The 12,413-nt window shown below is 40.5% G+C and overlaps 2 protein-coding genes across 5 annotated transcripts; one reads left to right on the plus strand and one right to left on the minus strand.

Annotated features, from left to right (window-relative positions):
* The first annotated feature begins 1,930 nt into the window (after nt 1-1,930).
* Nucleotides 1,931-6,945, plus strand: tmem47 (transmembrane protein 47). Of its 2 annotated transcripts, none has more exons than XM_055164690.1 (3): nt 1,931-2,388; nt 5,554-5,781; nt 5,975-6,945. In XM_055164690.1, exons 1-3 carry the CDS (start codon nt 2,163-2,165, stop codon nt 6,151-6,153), a joined length of 633 nt encoding a protein of 210 aa, XP_055020665.1. In that variant the 5' UTR covers nt 1,931-2,162; the 3' UTR covers nt 6,154-6,945. The 2 variants fall into 2 exon arrangements, with proteins under 2 accessions (XP_055020665.1, XP_020780371.1); XM_020924712.2 differs by having other exon boundaries at nt 5,641-5,781.
* A 73-nt stretch (nt 6,946-7,018) lies between these two features.
* On the minus strand, nt 7,019-11,282 carry tab3 (TGF-beta activated kinase 1 (MAP3K7) binding protein 3). Of its 3 annotated transcripts, none has more exons than XM_055164682.1 (7): nt 11,112-11,282; nt 10,373-10,538; nt 8,955-10,173; nt 8,699-8,859; nt 8,456-8,549; nt 7,932-8,015; nt 7,019-7,757 (listed from the first exon to the last, which is right to left on the minus strand). In XM_055164682.1, the coding sequence occupies exons 2-7, from the start codon at nt 10,472-10,474 to the stop codon at nt 7,615-7,617; spliced, it is 1,803 nt and encodes a 600-aa protein (XP_055020657.1). In that variant the 5' UTR covers nt 10,475-10,538; nt 11,112-11,282; the 3' UTR covers nt 7,019-7,614. The 3 variants fall into 3 exon arrangements, with proteins under 3 accessions (XP_055020657.1, XP_020780344.1, XP_055020656.1); XM_020924685.2 differs by having other exon boundaries at nt 7,019-7,760; XM_055164681.1 differs by lacking the exon at nt 11,112-11,282 and adding an exon at nt 11,008-11,103 and having other exon boundaries at nt 7,019-7,760.
* Nucleotides 11,283-12,413: the final 1,131 nt, after the last annotated feature.

A 12,413-nucleotide genomic window follows, 5' to 3' on the forward strand; every position in this document is an offset into this window, starting at 1 on the left:
CAGCGTACACGAGAAAACACGATGCACACGCGGCTCACGGGAGCACGTCGGTGTCCGCGCAGTAACTACGGAAGGAAACGTGGTCCGCGCGTTCTCAGGTTAATGACGATGACGAAGGTGTGTGTTTGTTTGTGTGTGTGTTTGTGTGTGTTTGTGTGCGTGTCCCCTCATGTGGCAGGTCACTATAGGACAGTAGTGCAGACATCATGAGCCTATGCAGGTTGTTTTCACCAGTGACATTTAAGTTGTAGGCGATTTTATATTTGTTATTTTCTTTTATATTTCACGTCGGGAGAATAATTTCCTAGACACGAATGTGTTTTTACCTGTGCACTGCTGCCTCTGTTCTACTGGCTCTTCGACCTCGTCCATTGTGTGACTGACGCCTCAAACGTTAACATGACGTTTACATCGCTCTTACTGCGCGCGTTTTGTGGGGGTTTCCGGCAATGAGTGGAATTACCGAAATAAAAAAATGTATAAATGTGTTTTTTTTGTGTGTGTTTGTGTGTTGATGTTGTCCCAACAATACATAAAAACAGGTTTTATAATAAAGCAACTCGCATACAGATACACTAAAGTTAGAGATTAAAAATGATCTTAACGCGATTAAAAAACAACGCGCTAAATATGACTGTAATTAATTAATCGCAATTAACGCGATAATTTGACACCCCTAATTATTTTATTTATTTATTTTTAACTTTCAGCGATAGAGCTATGATAATATCCTGTCAGGGAACGGAATCAGCCTTTTCATTTTCTCTATAACGCTGCCAGGATATTTTAAAAAGTACTCTCCAGGCTTTCCCTCTGGGCTTCGGGTCAGATCCGCCACATTGTAAGGCTGGTTTTCCACACGGAGGCAGCAGATGGAGACAACGGACTCGGAAGTAGGCTACCTTAAAAATCACAAGGACTTTTAATTAGGTAAAAATGCAACCGCAACTCATAACACACTTTAAACACAACACAAGTAGAAAGTGCTACAAAACATAACAATTAAAACAATAAGCACTATAAAACAACATATATAAAAAACGAATATAAAAACAAGCCTGTAAAATGTCAGCATCTCAAACAGTGTCCAAAGTCAGGCCAAAGTGAACAAGTGTATTATAAAAAGAGAAAAATGTTTCTTCTTTTCTTTTTGTAAAGGTCTTATATCATGCAAAAAAATTACTCTTGTGATCTTAAAGCCATGTTATAATGTTGTTACCTCATCAAAAACATACCTGGAGTGTGGAGTTGTGTTTTGTTTCATTCACACGTTTGAGTAATCCAGCATTGGTCTGTCTACATCTCCAAAGCACAAAATGCTCTGTTCCACCTTGTGATGTCATGTCATGGTAGTTTTTAAGTTTACCTTTTAGCTTTTGTTCTGTAGAGATTGGGCTGAAATCATCCAAAGGATTCTGGTGAAAATGTATGGAGTTTAAGCACTACTTAAGTATTACTGCAAGACATCACAAGGTGGAACAGAGTGTTTTCTGTTTTAGAGAGGAACTCAGCATATGCAGGATTTGTGTGAGGACATGTGTAAATGAAATAAACACAACTTGTGCTTTTGATGAAGAAACAGAAATAAAAAACAGAAATAGATCAGAAAAGAGCATAATAGACCGTTTAATATCTATGACTCGGTAACAATTTACAACATGTTGGCGTTTCATTAGGCTATTTGTTTTTGTGATCACAATCTATGGTGATGTTGCTAGCACTCCTCCCTATTGTTTAGTTGCTGAATAAATTACATCTTCAGAATAAAGTAGTAATGCATTACGTTTAAAAAAAAAAAAAAAAAGGCTAGTAGCCCTCTTGCTCTCTCATTTTATTGTAGAACTTGTAGAACTTCTTAGGCCATGATAGGCTTGATGTTTTGTACATTAGATTTAATTATGCTATGATGACTAATTTAGTTTCGGCGGCGCTAGGACCCCGTAGACAGAGCGTTGTTTCAGTGAGTTCAGAGGCAGAGAGGTGGATGAACCATAGATGAACAGAGCGGTAGTGTCCGAGAGTGGAGTGCGCGCGGCTCCGCATCCTGCATCCTCAACCGGACAATTGCGAGATCACTCACTCCCGACACCTGATCTTTTATTATAAAACTTTGATGTTTGTTGTTAAAATAATCCAGTGGTTTTAATGACTTTGCACCCGCGATGTCTTCGTCCGTAAGTGGCACTGAGGAGGTGCGCGTGTCTTCACTAACGCCCCTGAAGTTGGTGGGGCTTATGTGCGTCTTCCTCGCGCTGTGCCTGGATGCTGGGGCTTTACTCAGTCCAGCGTGGGTCACTGCAGATGACCAGTACTACCTGTCAATGTGGACGTCCTGCTGGAAACCTGTCAGCTATGTGGAGTGGTCCTGCAACAGCACTTTGACCACGGGTGAGTCTTGTGTGATTTAGCATTAAGATGATAGTTACGTCTTTTTTATTTTATTTATTTATTCGTTTATTTTAACAAAAAGGGAGACCTAAAACTTGGAGGCAAAATATGTAAAAAAAATAAATAAATCGTTTTGTTCACGAATCACGGGGAGAACCACATGAGCCCGACATTCATATTCAAATGAAAGTGAGACGCGGAGGGCAGGAATAACAAAAGCTCCCAGCAGACTATTCAGAGCAGAACCAATTCTATTAGTTGCTGAAAATGATAAAACACAAGTCTCTGGAGTGCAAATTTCGAATTGCTTCATAATTAGCTACAGCTAAGTTAAACTGAATTTAATTCAATTTAACTCTGCAAAGTGACGTTATAGAAAAATATTTTTAAAAATTTCATATATATATATATATATATATAGATAGAGAGAGAGAGAGAGAGAGAGAGAGAGAGAGAGAGAGAGAGAGAGAGAGAGAGAGAGAGAGAGAGGAAAAAGAAAAACACTGAACACCGTGAACCTGCTCCCAAAGTATGGGCTGTATGGGCTTTTGGCACATCCAAAATACTTTTCAGAGCAATGTGGGAATTTCTGCTCACCAGGAGCAGTCCAGCTGGGGTTTCATTTGGCCTTTTGTTGCACACAAAATGAGCCTTTGTGTGGGTTACTTCACTGGCTAAGGAGTGAGGGCAACCCAGAGCAGAGAACTCCCCAGAGATCCAGATGCCTGAAGATTAGTAACCAGGGAAACAAGAGAAGCACTCCACAGATGCATCCTTCTGCTATTAAAGAAATCGCAATATAGATTATGCAAAGATCATATTATATCCATATTACTGATTGCTTTTATTAATGCATTTCAACATATCATTATTATGTCTATTTTTATGCAGTTAGTGCAAGTTAACTCACATTACAACATAATATTGATTTTCTTTATGTTCAGACAAACCATTGACTCAAATACTCTGACTTGGATCATTATGTGTACATGTACAACAGTCACGCTGCTACTTTGACCTCCTCCTGCTCAGCGAACACAGAACTGTTTTTGTTAGTCGGACAAAATATTTTCTTAGTGCCGGAGAGAAGAGTAAGTCTGATACACACTGGTCTTTCTCCGTCAGCAGAGACAAAGTGCACTTTGGTGCCATATAAAGACACTCAGCAGTAGCATACCACACTTAATGCACACAGCCAAATGCCCATTTCCGTAGCCTTGTGCTGGCCTAGCCTTATTGATTTGAATCGTGGTAATCAGTTTCTACCTCTCTTCATTTTTGACTCCACCCTTGACCCATCATGGTATTTTTTCTGTGTCATGTTTGGGCATTAAATTATTTTAGTTAACCCTGCCTGCAGTCTTCTACATCACACACTCTTGAAATTATCTACCTCAAAACAATCTCATTCTGAGATTCCTGACAGCAAGGAGTCACAGGTCACGAATAAAAGATACAGACTTGACACAAGGAATGTGGCGCACTTCTGCAAGGGTGGTGAGTGTTCATGTTGGGCCGGTGTGAGCCCTGCGACAAATGTGGAGACACTGTGCTACCCTGTCCAAATTTGAGCTGTAAATTTACAAATTTAAATTATTGTTTCATTATAATATAATATAATATTATTAACAATGTTTTTTTCAACACACTCGCACAGTTTTGACTCCCAACTCAGTCTCACACTAGAAGTAGACTACAGGCGCTTTTCTGACACAGATCCTGCACTATTGTCTTAGTCAAAAACACCAAATTGGAGCCTGGAGGAGTTTTCGATTAGCAGCTTCTTCTTCAGCAGCAGTAGCCCGCACGGACACAGGGAGCTGTAATTAATGCCCTGATTGAATCTTGTGTGCTGTATCTCCTTTTTCCATCTGTCATCCTGCAGGCTCCAGATTAATAGTTTGGCACTTCCGGCTCATCAGGCCTCTTAGCACTGAGTTTTGGCCGTGCTTCTTGTGCAGCCTCAAGAGCCCCTAACTGTGAGATAATATGACTGCATGTATCCTGCAGTATCATGAGAGCAGTGATAAGAGTACACTGACCCAGAGCAGACATCTGACTACACATGGGACAGGACACGCACAGGTCAAAGACTGAGGAGGTGGTCAGTTAAGGGTCAGCTCTTGTGTTGTTTAAACTAAGGAATGAGTGCTGTGCTTTTCGTGGGTTCTCTCCAACTTCCTGTGGTGACAAGGCCCATTTTTAAACTCCAAACCCTGAACCATATTTGGTCAAAAGTAGTACATGTTTGTGTATATTTGAGCTGCCTGGCCCCTGCAATATAAAGTCTCCAACAGTAGTGGGAACAGTGCTTTAATAAGCAAATGTTCTACTATTTCTCAATTACTTTGTGCCTTCAAGATAATATTCTTGGCCAAGTACATATCTTGTCTGTAACTGTTATCCATACCATCTAGTAAAAAAAACAATATGGATATTTATTTAAAAAACACTATGTCTTCAGATAGTTTTATTCTTCATTATATACGCTGTTCTCATAGCCTGTTTACGTAGACCCATGCTTTGACAATGGTGACAATCAAAAATCATGGAAAACTACAATCTAAGAGCACTGCCAGGCTCAAATCATACCTCTGCTGAATTTGACAAACTTAACTAAATGTCATTATCATATTTGTGCCTTCCCAGCCATTACTTGATTGGGACTTTTTAAGGGGGAATCTGGATGAAACGCTGAGAATGCTGCTGAGCTTGCAACAATCCAAGTGTGCAGGATGCTCATTATCTGAGTCACTTCGCAGAATCACTTGGCCTTTTTCTGCTGCATTGAGATCCGTTACGCTGCGCTCTGTGTGAACCCATGCACATTTTTGTTAACTGTTCTTGCTCATCCAGAAACTATGCTCATTTAATCTATTTCACTGTGTGAATCACTACTCTGCCACTGGCCGTGCAGGTCTCGTGTGGCTTTGATAAAACATGACTTTCTACAGCTTTTCTGAAATGTACATTGAAAGAATATTCAGTGACTTTTATTTTGTTCAGTATTATTGCAGTGATTCCTTCTGGGAACTGTAATTAAAATGTTGACATTAAAAGTTTTACTAGTGCAGTCTGAAAAGATATCTTTATTTTATTTTATCGAGCATCACCATTCTTTTCTGTCATCAGGAGACAGTTCTCTGAAGTCACCTCTTTTTATAGGCACCTGTGTCATCTGCTGCCTCAGTGTGATTTCATGCCTCTCCCCTGTCCCCCCTGTGCCCCTGTCTGTCCTTGTGTTTGTGTCAGACTGGCACATTGCCACACTGGCCCTGCTGTTGGGAGGTGCGGTGCTCACCCTGCTCTCGCTCCTCGTTGCCCTGGTGTCTCTGTGCATCGGGTCCCGGAGTCACTGCTATAAACTCGTGGCTGTCATGCTCTTCTCTGCAGGTATAGCTGGAATTAATATCCTGATTAAAAAATATATATTAAAAAATAATATCCCCCCCCAAATGTTAAAGTACATTCCTCAGATCACCTGATGATGTCAAGATAGATAATATATTTCACTTCACCTGTGTCTTGCCTCCTTTGTGTAATATGTATGTTATATACATTAACATATATCCTTTCTGTCTTTCAGTGGTGCTTCAGGTGTGCAGCTTGGTGCTCTTCCCAATCAAATTTATTGAGACTGTCAGCTTGAGGGTTTACCATGAGTTCAATTGGGGCTATGGTCTGGCTTGGGGATCCACCATCTTCTCGTCCGGAGGTGCCATCCTCTACTGCCTCAACCCAAAGAATTATGAAGACTATTATTAAAGTCAACACATAAAGGGATGTTCTTGAAGCCTTCAGACAAAAGGACTGCTCCATCAGAATCTGAAAATCTGTAGCTTCAGGGCGACAGATCAAAGTGTAGCTTTGCATTGCATAAGGAACCAAAATGTTGTTAGAATTACTTAGAACCAATACCGGTTTCGAGTGTGTGGGCATAAGAAAGGTTGATTGATCCTTTAGACACTGGTTAAATAAACAAAACCAAACATAACAGATCATGATTTTGCATTAAGTTAGTAAATAAAACTGATAAGCTGCAAATGTCTTCATGGGGTTAACATATGATTTTAGGGTAGCTGTGCATATCCACACATATCAGATCCTGATATATGTATTTAAAAAGTAGTAGTATTACCAAATAATGGATATAAATTGTATTCATTATAAAAATAAACATTGTAAATATTGTATTACTCATTTCAGTAGTAGAAAGTAGTGAAATAAAGATCATGTGCACATCTGCATGATAGCCCACCATGTGCTCACAACCCTACCCATGTGATGTGTCAGTCAACACAGCAGGAGTAAACAGTTATGATGAACTGTGACCTTGATAGATTAAAGGTTGTATCTATAAGCATATAGTTCTCATACCTGTGACTGTACTGTCCCTCTGTCAATCAGGAGTTGAAGTGAAAATCCATTTCTTCTAAACTTCATAGGAGCAGAGCTAGCACTTAAATAGTTCAGGTATTTTGTATGAAATGCCTCCAAATGTATGGTGGCCTGTAAACAAGCTACTGTTTGATTATTACAGGTTTATTACTAAAATAAAAAAAATACTCTGCAAAAAAACTGATATTTCTTAATACAGTTTCAAAATACCCCAATGTGTGGTCAAACCACCTAGAATCAGTTCCTTTATTAAGTACAGCGAGTTGAGGCATTTGCACAAGACACCATTGTCTTCCACATAATACATGGTCATGTTATATGCACAAAAGTATAGTTTATACTTAAATGCATGTCTCTTTAGTGTTTTTAAATCTCCTTTCAGTGAAACAAGCTCCAATAAAGAGCCAGATACAGTGTACAGTCTACATTTCGCATTACTTCAGAATATCGTTTTATTGTCTCACGGTGAAAGAGGATACAGTTCCCCTGTTAATGAGGAAGTGCCTCTGGTCTGAGTTCAGGAATGGGCACAGTTGTGTAAACAGGGCAGTCTCTCATTCTGCTTGGAATGTTCTGTAGGTACAGCGGAGCAGTTCTCCTACCGCTCAGTTCCTCACACATTTGTACACTTACAACACACATCGCCATTGAAAACCAGGGAGAAAGTGCACAAGTCTCAGGGCAGCAGGACATGTGTTTTTACAGCAGGCCATCAGGGCTTATATTATGATTGCCAGGAAAAGGTCTCCTTTAAGATGCAGATTCAGACAGAGCAAAAGCCGACAGTATCCAAGGCTTGCTAAGACTCGGGTAAAGCAGAGTTTTAGTTCAGGTGAAGCGGGGCATCTCACATTCTTCACAGCGATTAAGAGCAGGGTGGTTGAGAAAAGTGCAACTTTCACAGTTCCAGTGAGCTCCTTCGAAGTCCTCATCCCTTTGGGGCTGCGGTGCTGGCTTAGAGGCCTGCTCTTCTTCTAAAACAGATTTTTTTTTTTTTTATTCATTGCATATAATTTTACAAAATTAGAGGCTACCATCTTGGATTGAACATAGCTGTTTATGGTTCAAACAGAAGAAAAGACATAAAATGTGGAATTTGTGTTTTTTTGTTTTTTTATAGAAATACTGTCAAAAGGTCTGCTTACCTTTCTTGCAAGGTTTGGGCAGCACAGCTGGACCAGGCTGAATATTTTTGTAAAAGTCATTCATTGCGTTTGGGTCAAATTTTCCTGTTAGATAAAAGATAATAAAACAAATAAAACAATAGTGATACAACTGCAGCATGCCTAATTTTCTATTTGTTGCTGTTGCCATATTTTAATGGTATTGATGCATTTTACTGTAAATGCATCTATCTCTCATGGGTTATGAAACAGACTTTTAGACCTTCAATTTAGGTAAGCTTGCAGTACTGTATATCAACTGTCAAATCAAACATTATGAAAACATAATATTGTATAGATCTTGGTAAAATGTGAACTACATCTTGTGATTAGAAACTAAGCTTAACAATTCAAACATTTATCCACTGTGTTTAAGCTTGCTTCACCACATCACTGTCCTAACTTGTCAGCTTCTATCCTTGGCTCAAGATCAATGTTTTCAGTTACACTTCAAAGGTTTATTTGTGTATTCAAGCATATTTGTGTTCACAGTTCAGAGTATATACCTCTAGACTGCAGTAAATCAGTCTCTTTTAGGGTACAGTCAATATCAATCTGAAGCTTTCTGTTCAGTGTCCTCAATCGGGTCATTTCTTCAGGCTGTGAGGGGCCATGAATAAACACACGCAAGTTAGATTAAGAAAAATACAAATTTAATTTATACTATGTTACTAAAACTTTATAACACTAAACTATTCTAATAAAAGATATTTGATTACTCATCCACAGAATATTTGAGTTACTCTTACCCTTGGAAGTAGACTGGTGGTGTTCACACGTCGAAAGCGTCTTTGAAGTGCGTCATATTCCATGTTGTTGACGTCAGCCTTCAGTTGTTCAAGTTTCTGTCGTTCAGCCTTCAGCTCCTTCATTAGACGCTCCATTCTGGCTCGCTGATGAAGTAGCAGAGCTGGGAGGTTTGAGAGCAGTATTATAAAACATGTAATTTCACATCATTTTTGTGAACAACAATAACAAGATTCAAATTCAAGCCCGTGCTGGTACCTTGGGTGTAAGCATAGTCATCAGACCCTGAGCTTGAGCGCCGTGGCATGTGTTGGAACTGGCTGGTGGCAGTTCCAGGTAAAGCAGAGATTGGGAGGATAGGTGGTGGAGCGGCACTGTTCTCCCCTTGATCCACTATGTTGAGAAGAGACTCTGCTTCAGCCACAGGAGGAGAGCTGGATGGCCGCTGAGCCTGGCCACCCGGAGACACTTTAATTTTAAGGGTGTAGGCCGACTGGGCCGGCTGAGGTGAGGACGCAGGCCGTGGTCTTGCAGGCAGGTACATCCCCGGGTGATACGGTGCAGGGGTAGCAGGTCCCGTCATTGAGACACCCCTTGAGGGAGAGCTAGGCGAGGAGATGGGAGCCATATAATGTGCTCCCTGGGGGTGCTGGGTATGCACAGGAGAGTTGCTGCGTGGTCTTGGAAGAGTAATTTCAATCTGGTTCTTGAGGGAGCTTTTTGTATGGTACGGCCTATAAACAGAAGGCTGTTGTGGGGGTTGTTGCTGGTGATGATAGGGGATGCTTGGAAGAGTTGGGGAGGTAATAGGAACGAAAACATACTGCTGGTGTTGGGGCTGAGGTTGAGGTTGGACCTGATGCTGAGGAGAGCTGTAAGGAGAGCCATATGTGGGGGTGCTGTACGGAGACTGCTGATGCTGATAGACTTGTGCTCCTGATGAGGACCAAGGAGCTGGCTGTGGGCTTTGTGAAGGAGAAGGACGAATAAACAAGTTGGTGTTGTTAGCACTGCCGTAGTGGCTAGGGGGGATTTGCAAAGCCTGGGGAACAGTGGGTATACTCTGAGACAGTGTAACTGTTATAGGGTTCATATAACGTTGAACAGGTGAATAAGTGGGGGAAATGCCCTGCATCGGGGGTGGTGTTGGAGTGCTAGCTGATCTACTTTGGTCATTTATAAAGAACGGATTGTAGCCAGGAGAGGGGGCCATTGTTGCAGGTGCAGACAGTGGTTCAGGATAACTGGGCCGCTGCGGATCGATGTGACTGTCACTGGTGCTGTGCACAAGAGAGCGCCCCACTCCTGCTGTTCCTCCATTTGGCTTTGCTGCGTCATTCCCAGGATACAGGCTAATGTGAAGCATGTGGCTACGGTTCAATCGGCCCTCCTCTGGACTGTGATGAAACTCACCATATAGATATCTGTTACTTTCTTGAGCCAGGAGATGGCAGCATAGATCCAGGTTATTGTTGTTCTAAAACGACAAGAACACGATCTCAATTATTTAACATCGGAGTTTTAGTCTCCACATACCAATTGTGCAGAAAATAACACCAACGTTTTTATAAAGTATCAATTGAAATTGTGAATACACAACCATCATTTCCAATTTAGGGACTTATTTAGGGATTTAATTACAACACTGTAACAAGAACTTTATGCTGTGCTTTTACCTGTATAAGGCATTGGGACACGACTCCTTCGGGAATCTCTGGAAACCGCTGCTTGAGATCCTGCAGGATGTGAAAGTCGAGCTGAGCGCCTGCCTGCGCCATCCCGAGCCAACACAGAGGGTCAACGAGCCCGAAGCTGCAGATGGTGGTCTCGTCTCATCATCCCCTTGTTATAAAGGGATAAAGAACACAATATTACACACAATTTTAAAAGTGCATGTAAATCACTTTGATGATGAACAAGATGAACAAGACAAGCCACTGAAACACGCCCTGCGTGTCAGCACAACAGCAACAGTGAGGACAAAAAAAAAAACAACTTCAAGTATATAGGTTGATTTACACCCAATGAACACACACACACAAATCTTAATGCATAAAAACAGAATAAGGACACACTCCTAAATCAAACCTGCAGTCTTTGTGACAGCAGTTGTTGTTTGTTTAGCCGTACTGTTGCACTAAGCAACGACGACATACCTCTGCTCTACACTGCTGTGCATGATTAACTAATCGTAAGTTAGTGTAGATAAATCTACATGGTAATAACTATAACGATATGTAGTGGCAGGTCTACAACAGCTGCAATTCACTGCTTAAACCCATAGTGTCCTGGCTGAGTAAGATTAACTCACTTCTTGTTAGCTTAGCAAGTCCCGGTCAGCTGTCAGAAGCTCGAGTGTTGATAGATTAGCGAGCTAACCATGCTAAAGTTAGCAGCTTCTCGAGTAAACCTTACCATGTGTTATGAGTTTCTTTTTTGTCCCGGTACATAGTTTAATCCGAATGGTGCCACGTGTAGATTCAGATCATAGACGCCAAATGCTTTTGTTTGCTCAATAATTTATACTTTCGCATTCCAGCAACTGGGCCTGTCGTTTAGTTGCAAGGAAACATGGTAAGTATCGCGAGAATTCCTGTCCCCCTACACTAGGAAGTAGTGAACCAAACAAACATCATACAGTTATACACATGAATCTATAATAAGTTATTATAGTTCTATGATCATACATCATGAATCTATTAGAGTAGCATACATATGAGAAGCGGTATAATCGACCAATGTAAACTACGGAAAATCCTTTTCTCCAACATTAAATGGCCCACCATTAAACCATGGATGGGTTAAACCCTTTCCAATATTGTATCAATAACAAAACCAGAAAAAAAAATGCACTTGTAAATCACTAACCTTACGCAGGAAGATGGACTGAAGATTAGTCATGCTGGCTACAATCTTTAAATATTTACATTTTAAATGTTCATTAAGATGTGCTGTCCCTTTACAAATAAATATAAATAATAATAATAATATACCCTTGGGCAAATACCACATCCACAAAAAATATTCAAAATAGCATTAGGTGGCTTAAGTGTATTGCACAAGGACACAACAACAGCATTCATCTGTGGGAGCTGAAATTGCACCACCAACCTGTGGGTCAGTGGATCTGACCGCTTAACCAATGATGCTTATGTCAAGAACGAGATTCAAGTCAACAACCTTCTGGTCAGTGGCAGAAATGATGAAGTGTGAAAGTGAAAATATATGTTTAGGCCAACTGAAAAAATATGGGCAGAAGTGACTCAAATTAGACAAGGCCACAAATGGTTAAAAAACTAGCCCTTTTCTTTGTCTAGTGTTAACATGAACACAAAGTAGTGAAGAAAAATAGTGTAGTAAAAGTAGACCATATAAAAATCAGTTTAAGGAAAAGTAGCCTATTGTAGGGATCTTTGGAGAAACTACGTGCAGCACTCTTGAAAGCCATAATCTCTATATAGGCCTAATTAGTTCATGGTGTTTATCTGTTTGATGGAGATAAAGCTATTTATTGTGCTTTTAAAACACTAAATTCTCTTTCTAGGAAAACTTCTTTTTTTCTGAACATACAGAAATGATTGGTTTAATCATTTCTAGAAATTCATCTAAAATTACTCGAAATCCACCCAGTCACAAAAGAACTGTCCATGAGTACCATAAGTGCCCACAACTGCATAAACCAAGAGCTATGTGCCTCCCCAAAATCTTTTCTCAGGA

Source organism: Boleophthalmus pectinirostris, unplaced genomic scaffold (genome assembly GCF_026225935.1).
Source record: "Boleophthalmus pectinirostris isolate CB_2022bp ecotype Guang Dong unplaced genomic scaffold, ASM2622593v1 HiC_scaffold_7, whole genome shotgun sequence".
Lineage (NCBI taxonomy): Eukaryota > Metazoa > Chordata > Actinopteri > Gobiiformes > Gobiidae > Boleophthalmus > Boleophthalmus pectinirostris.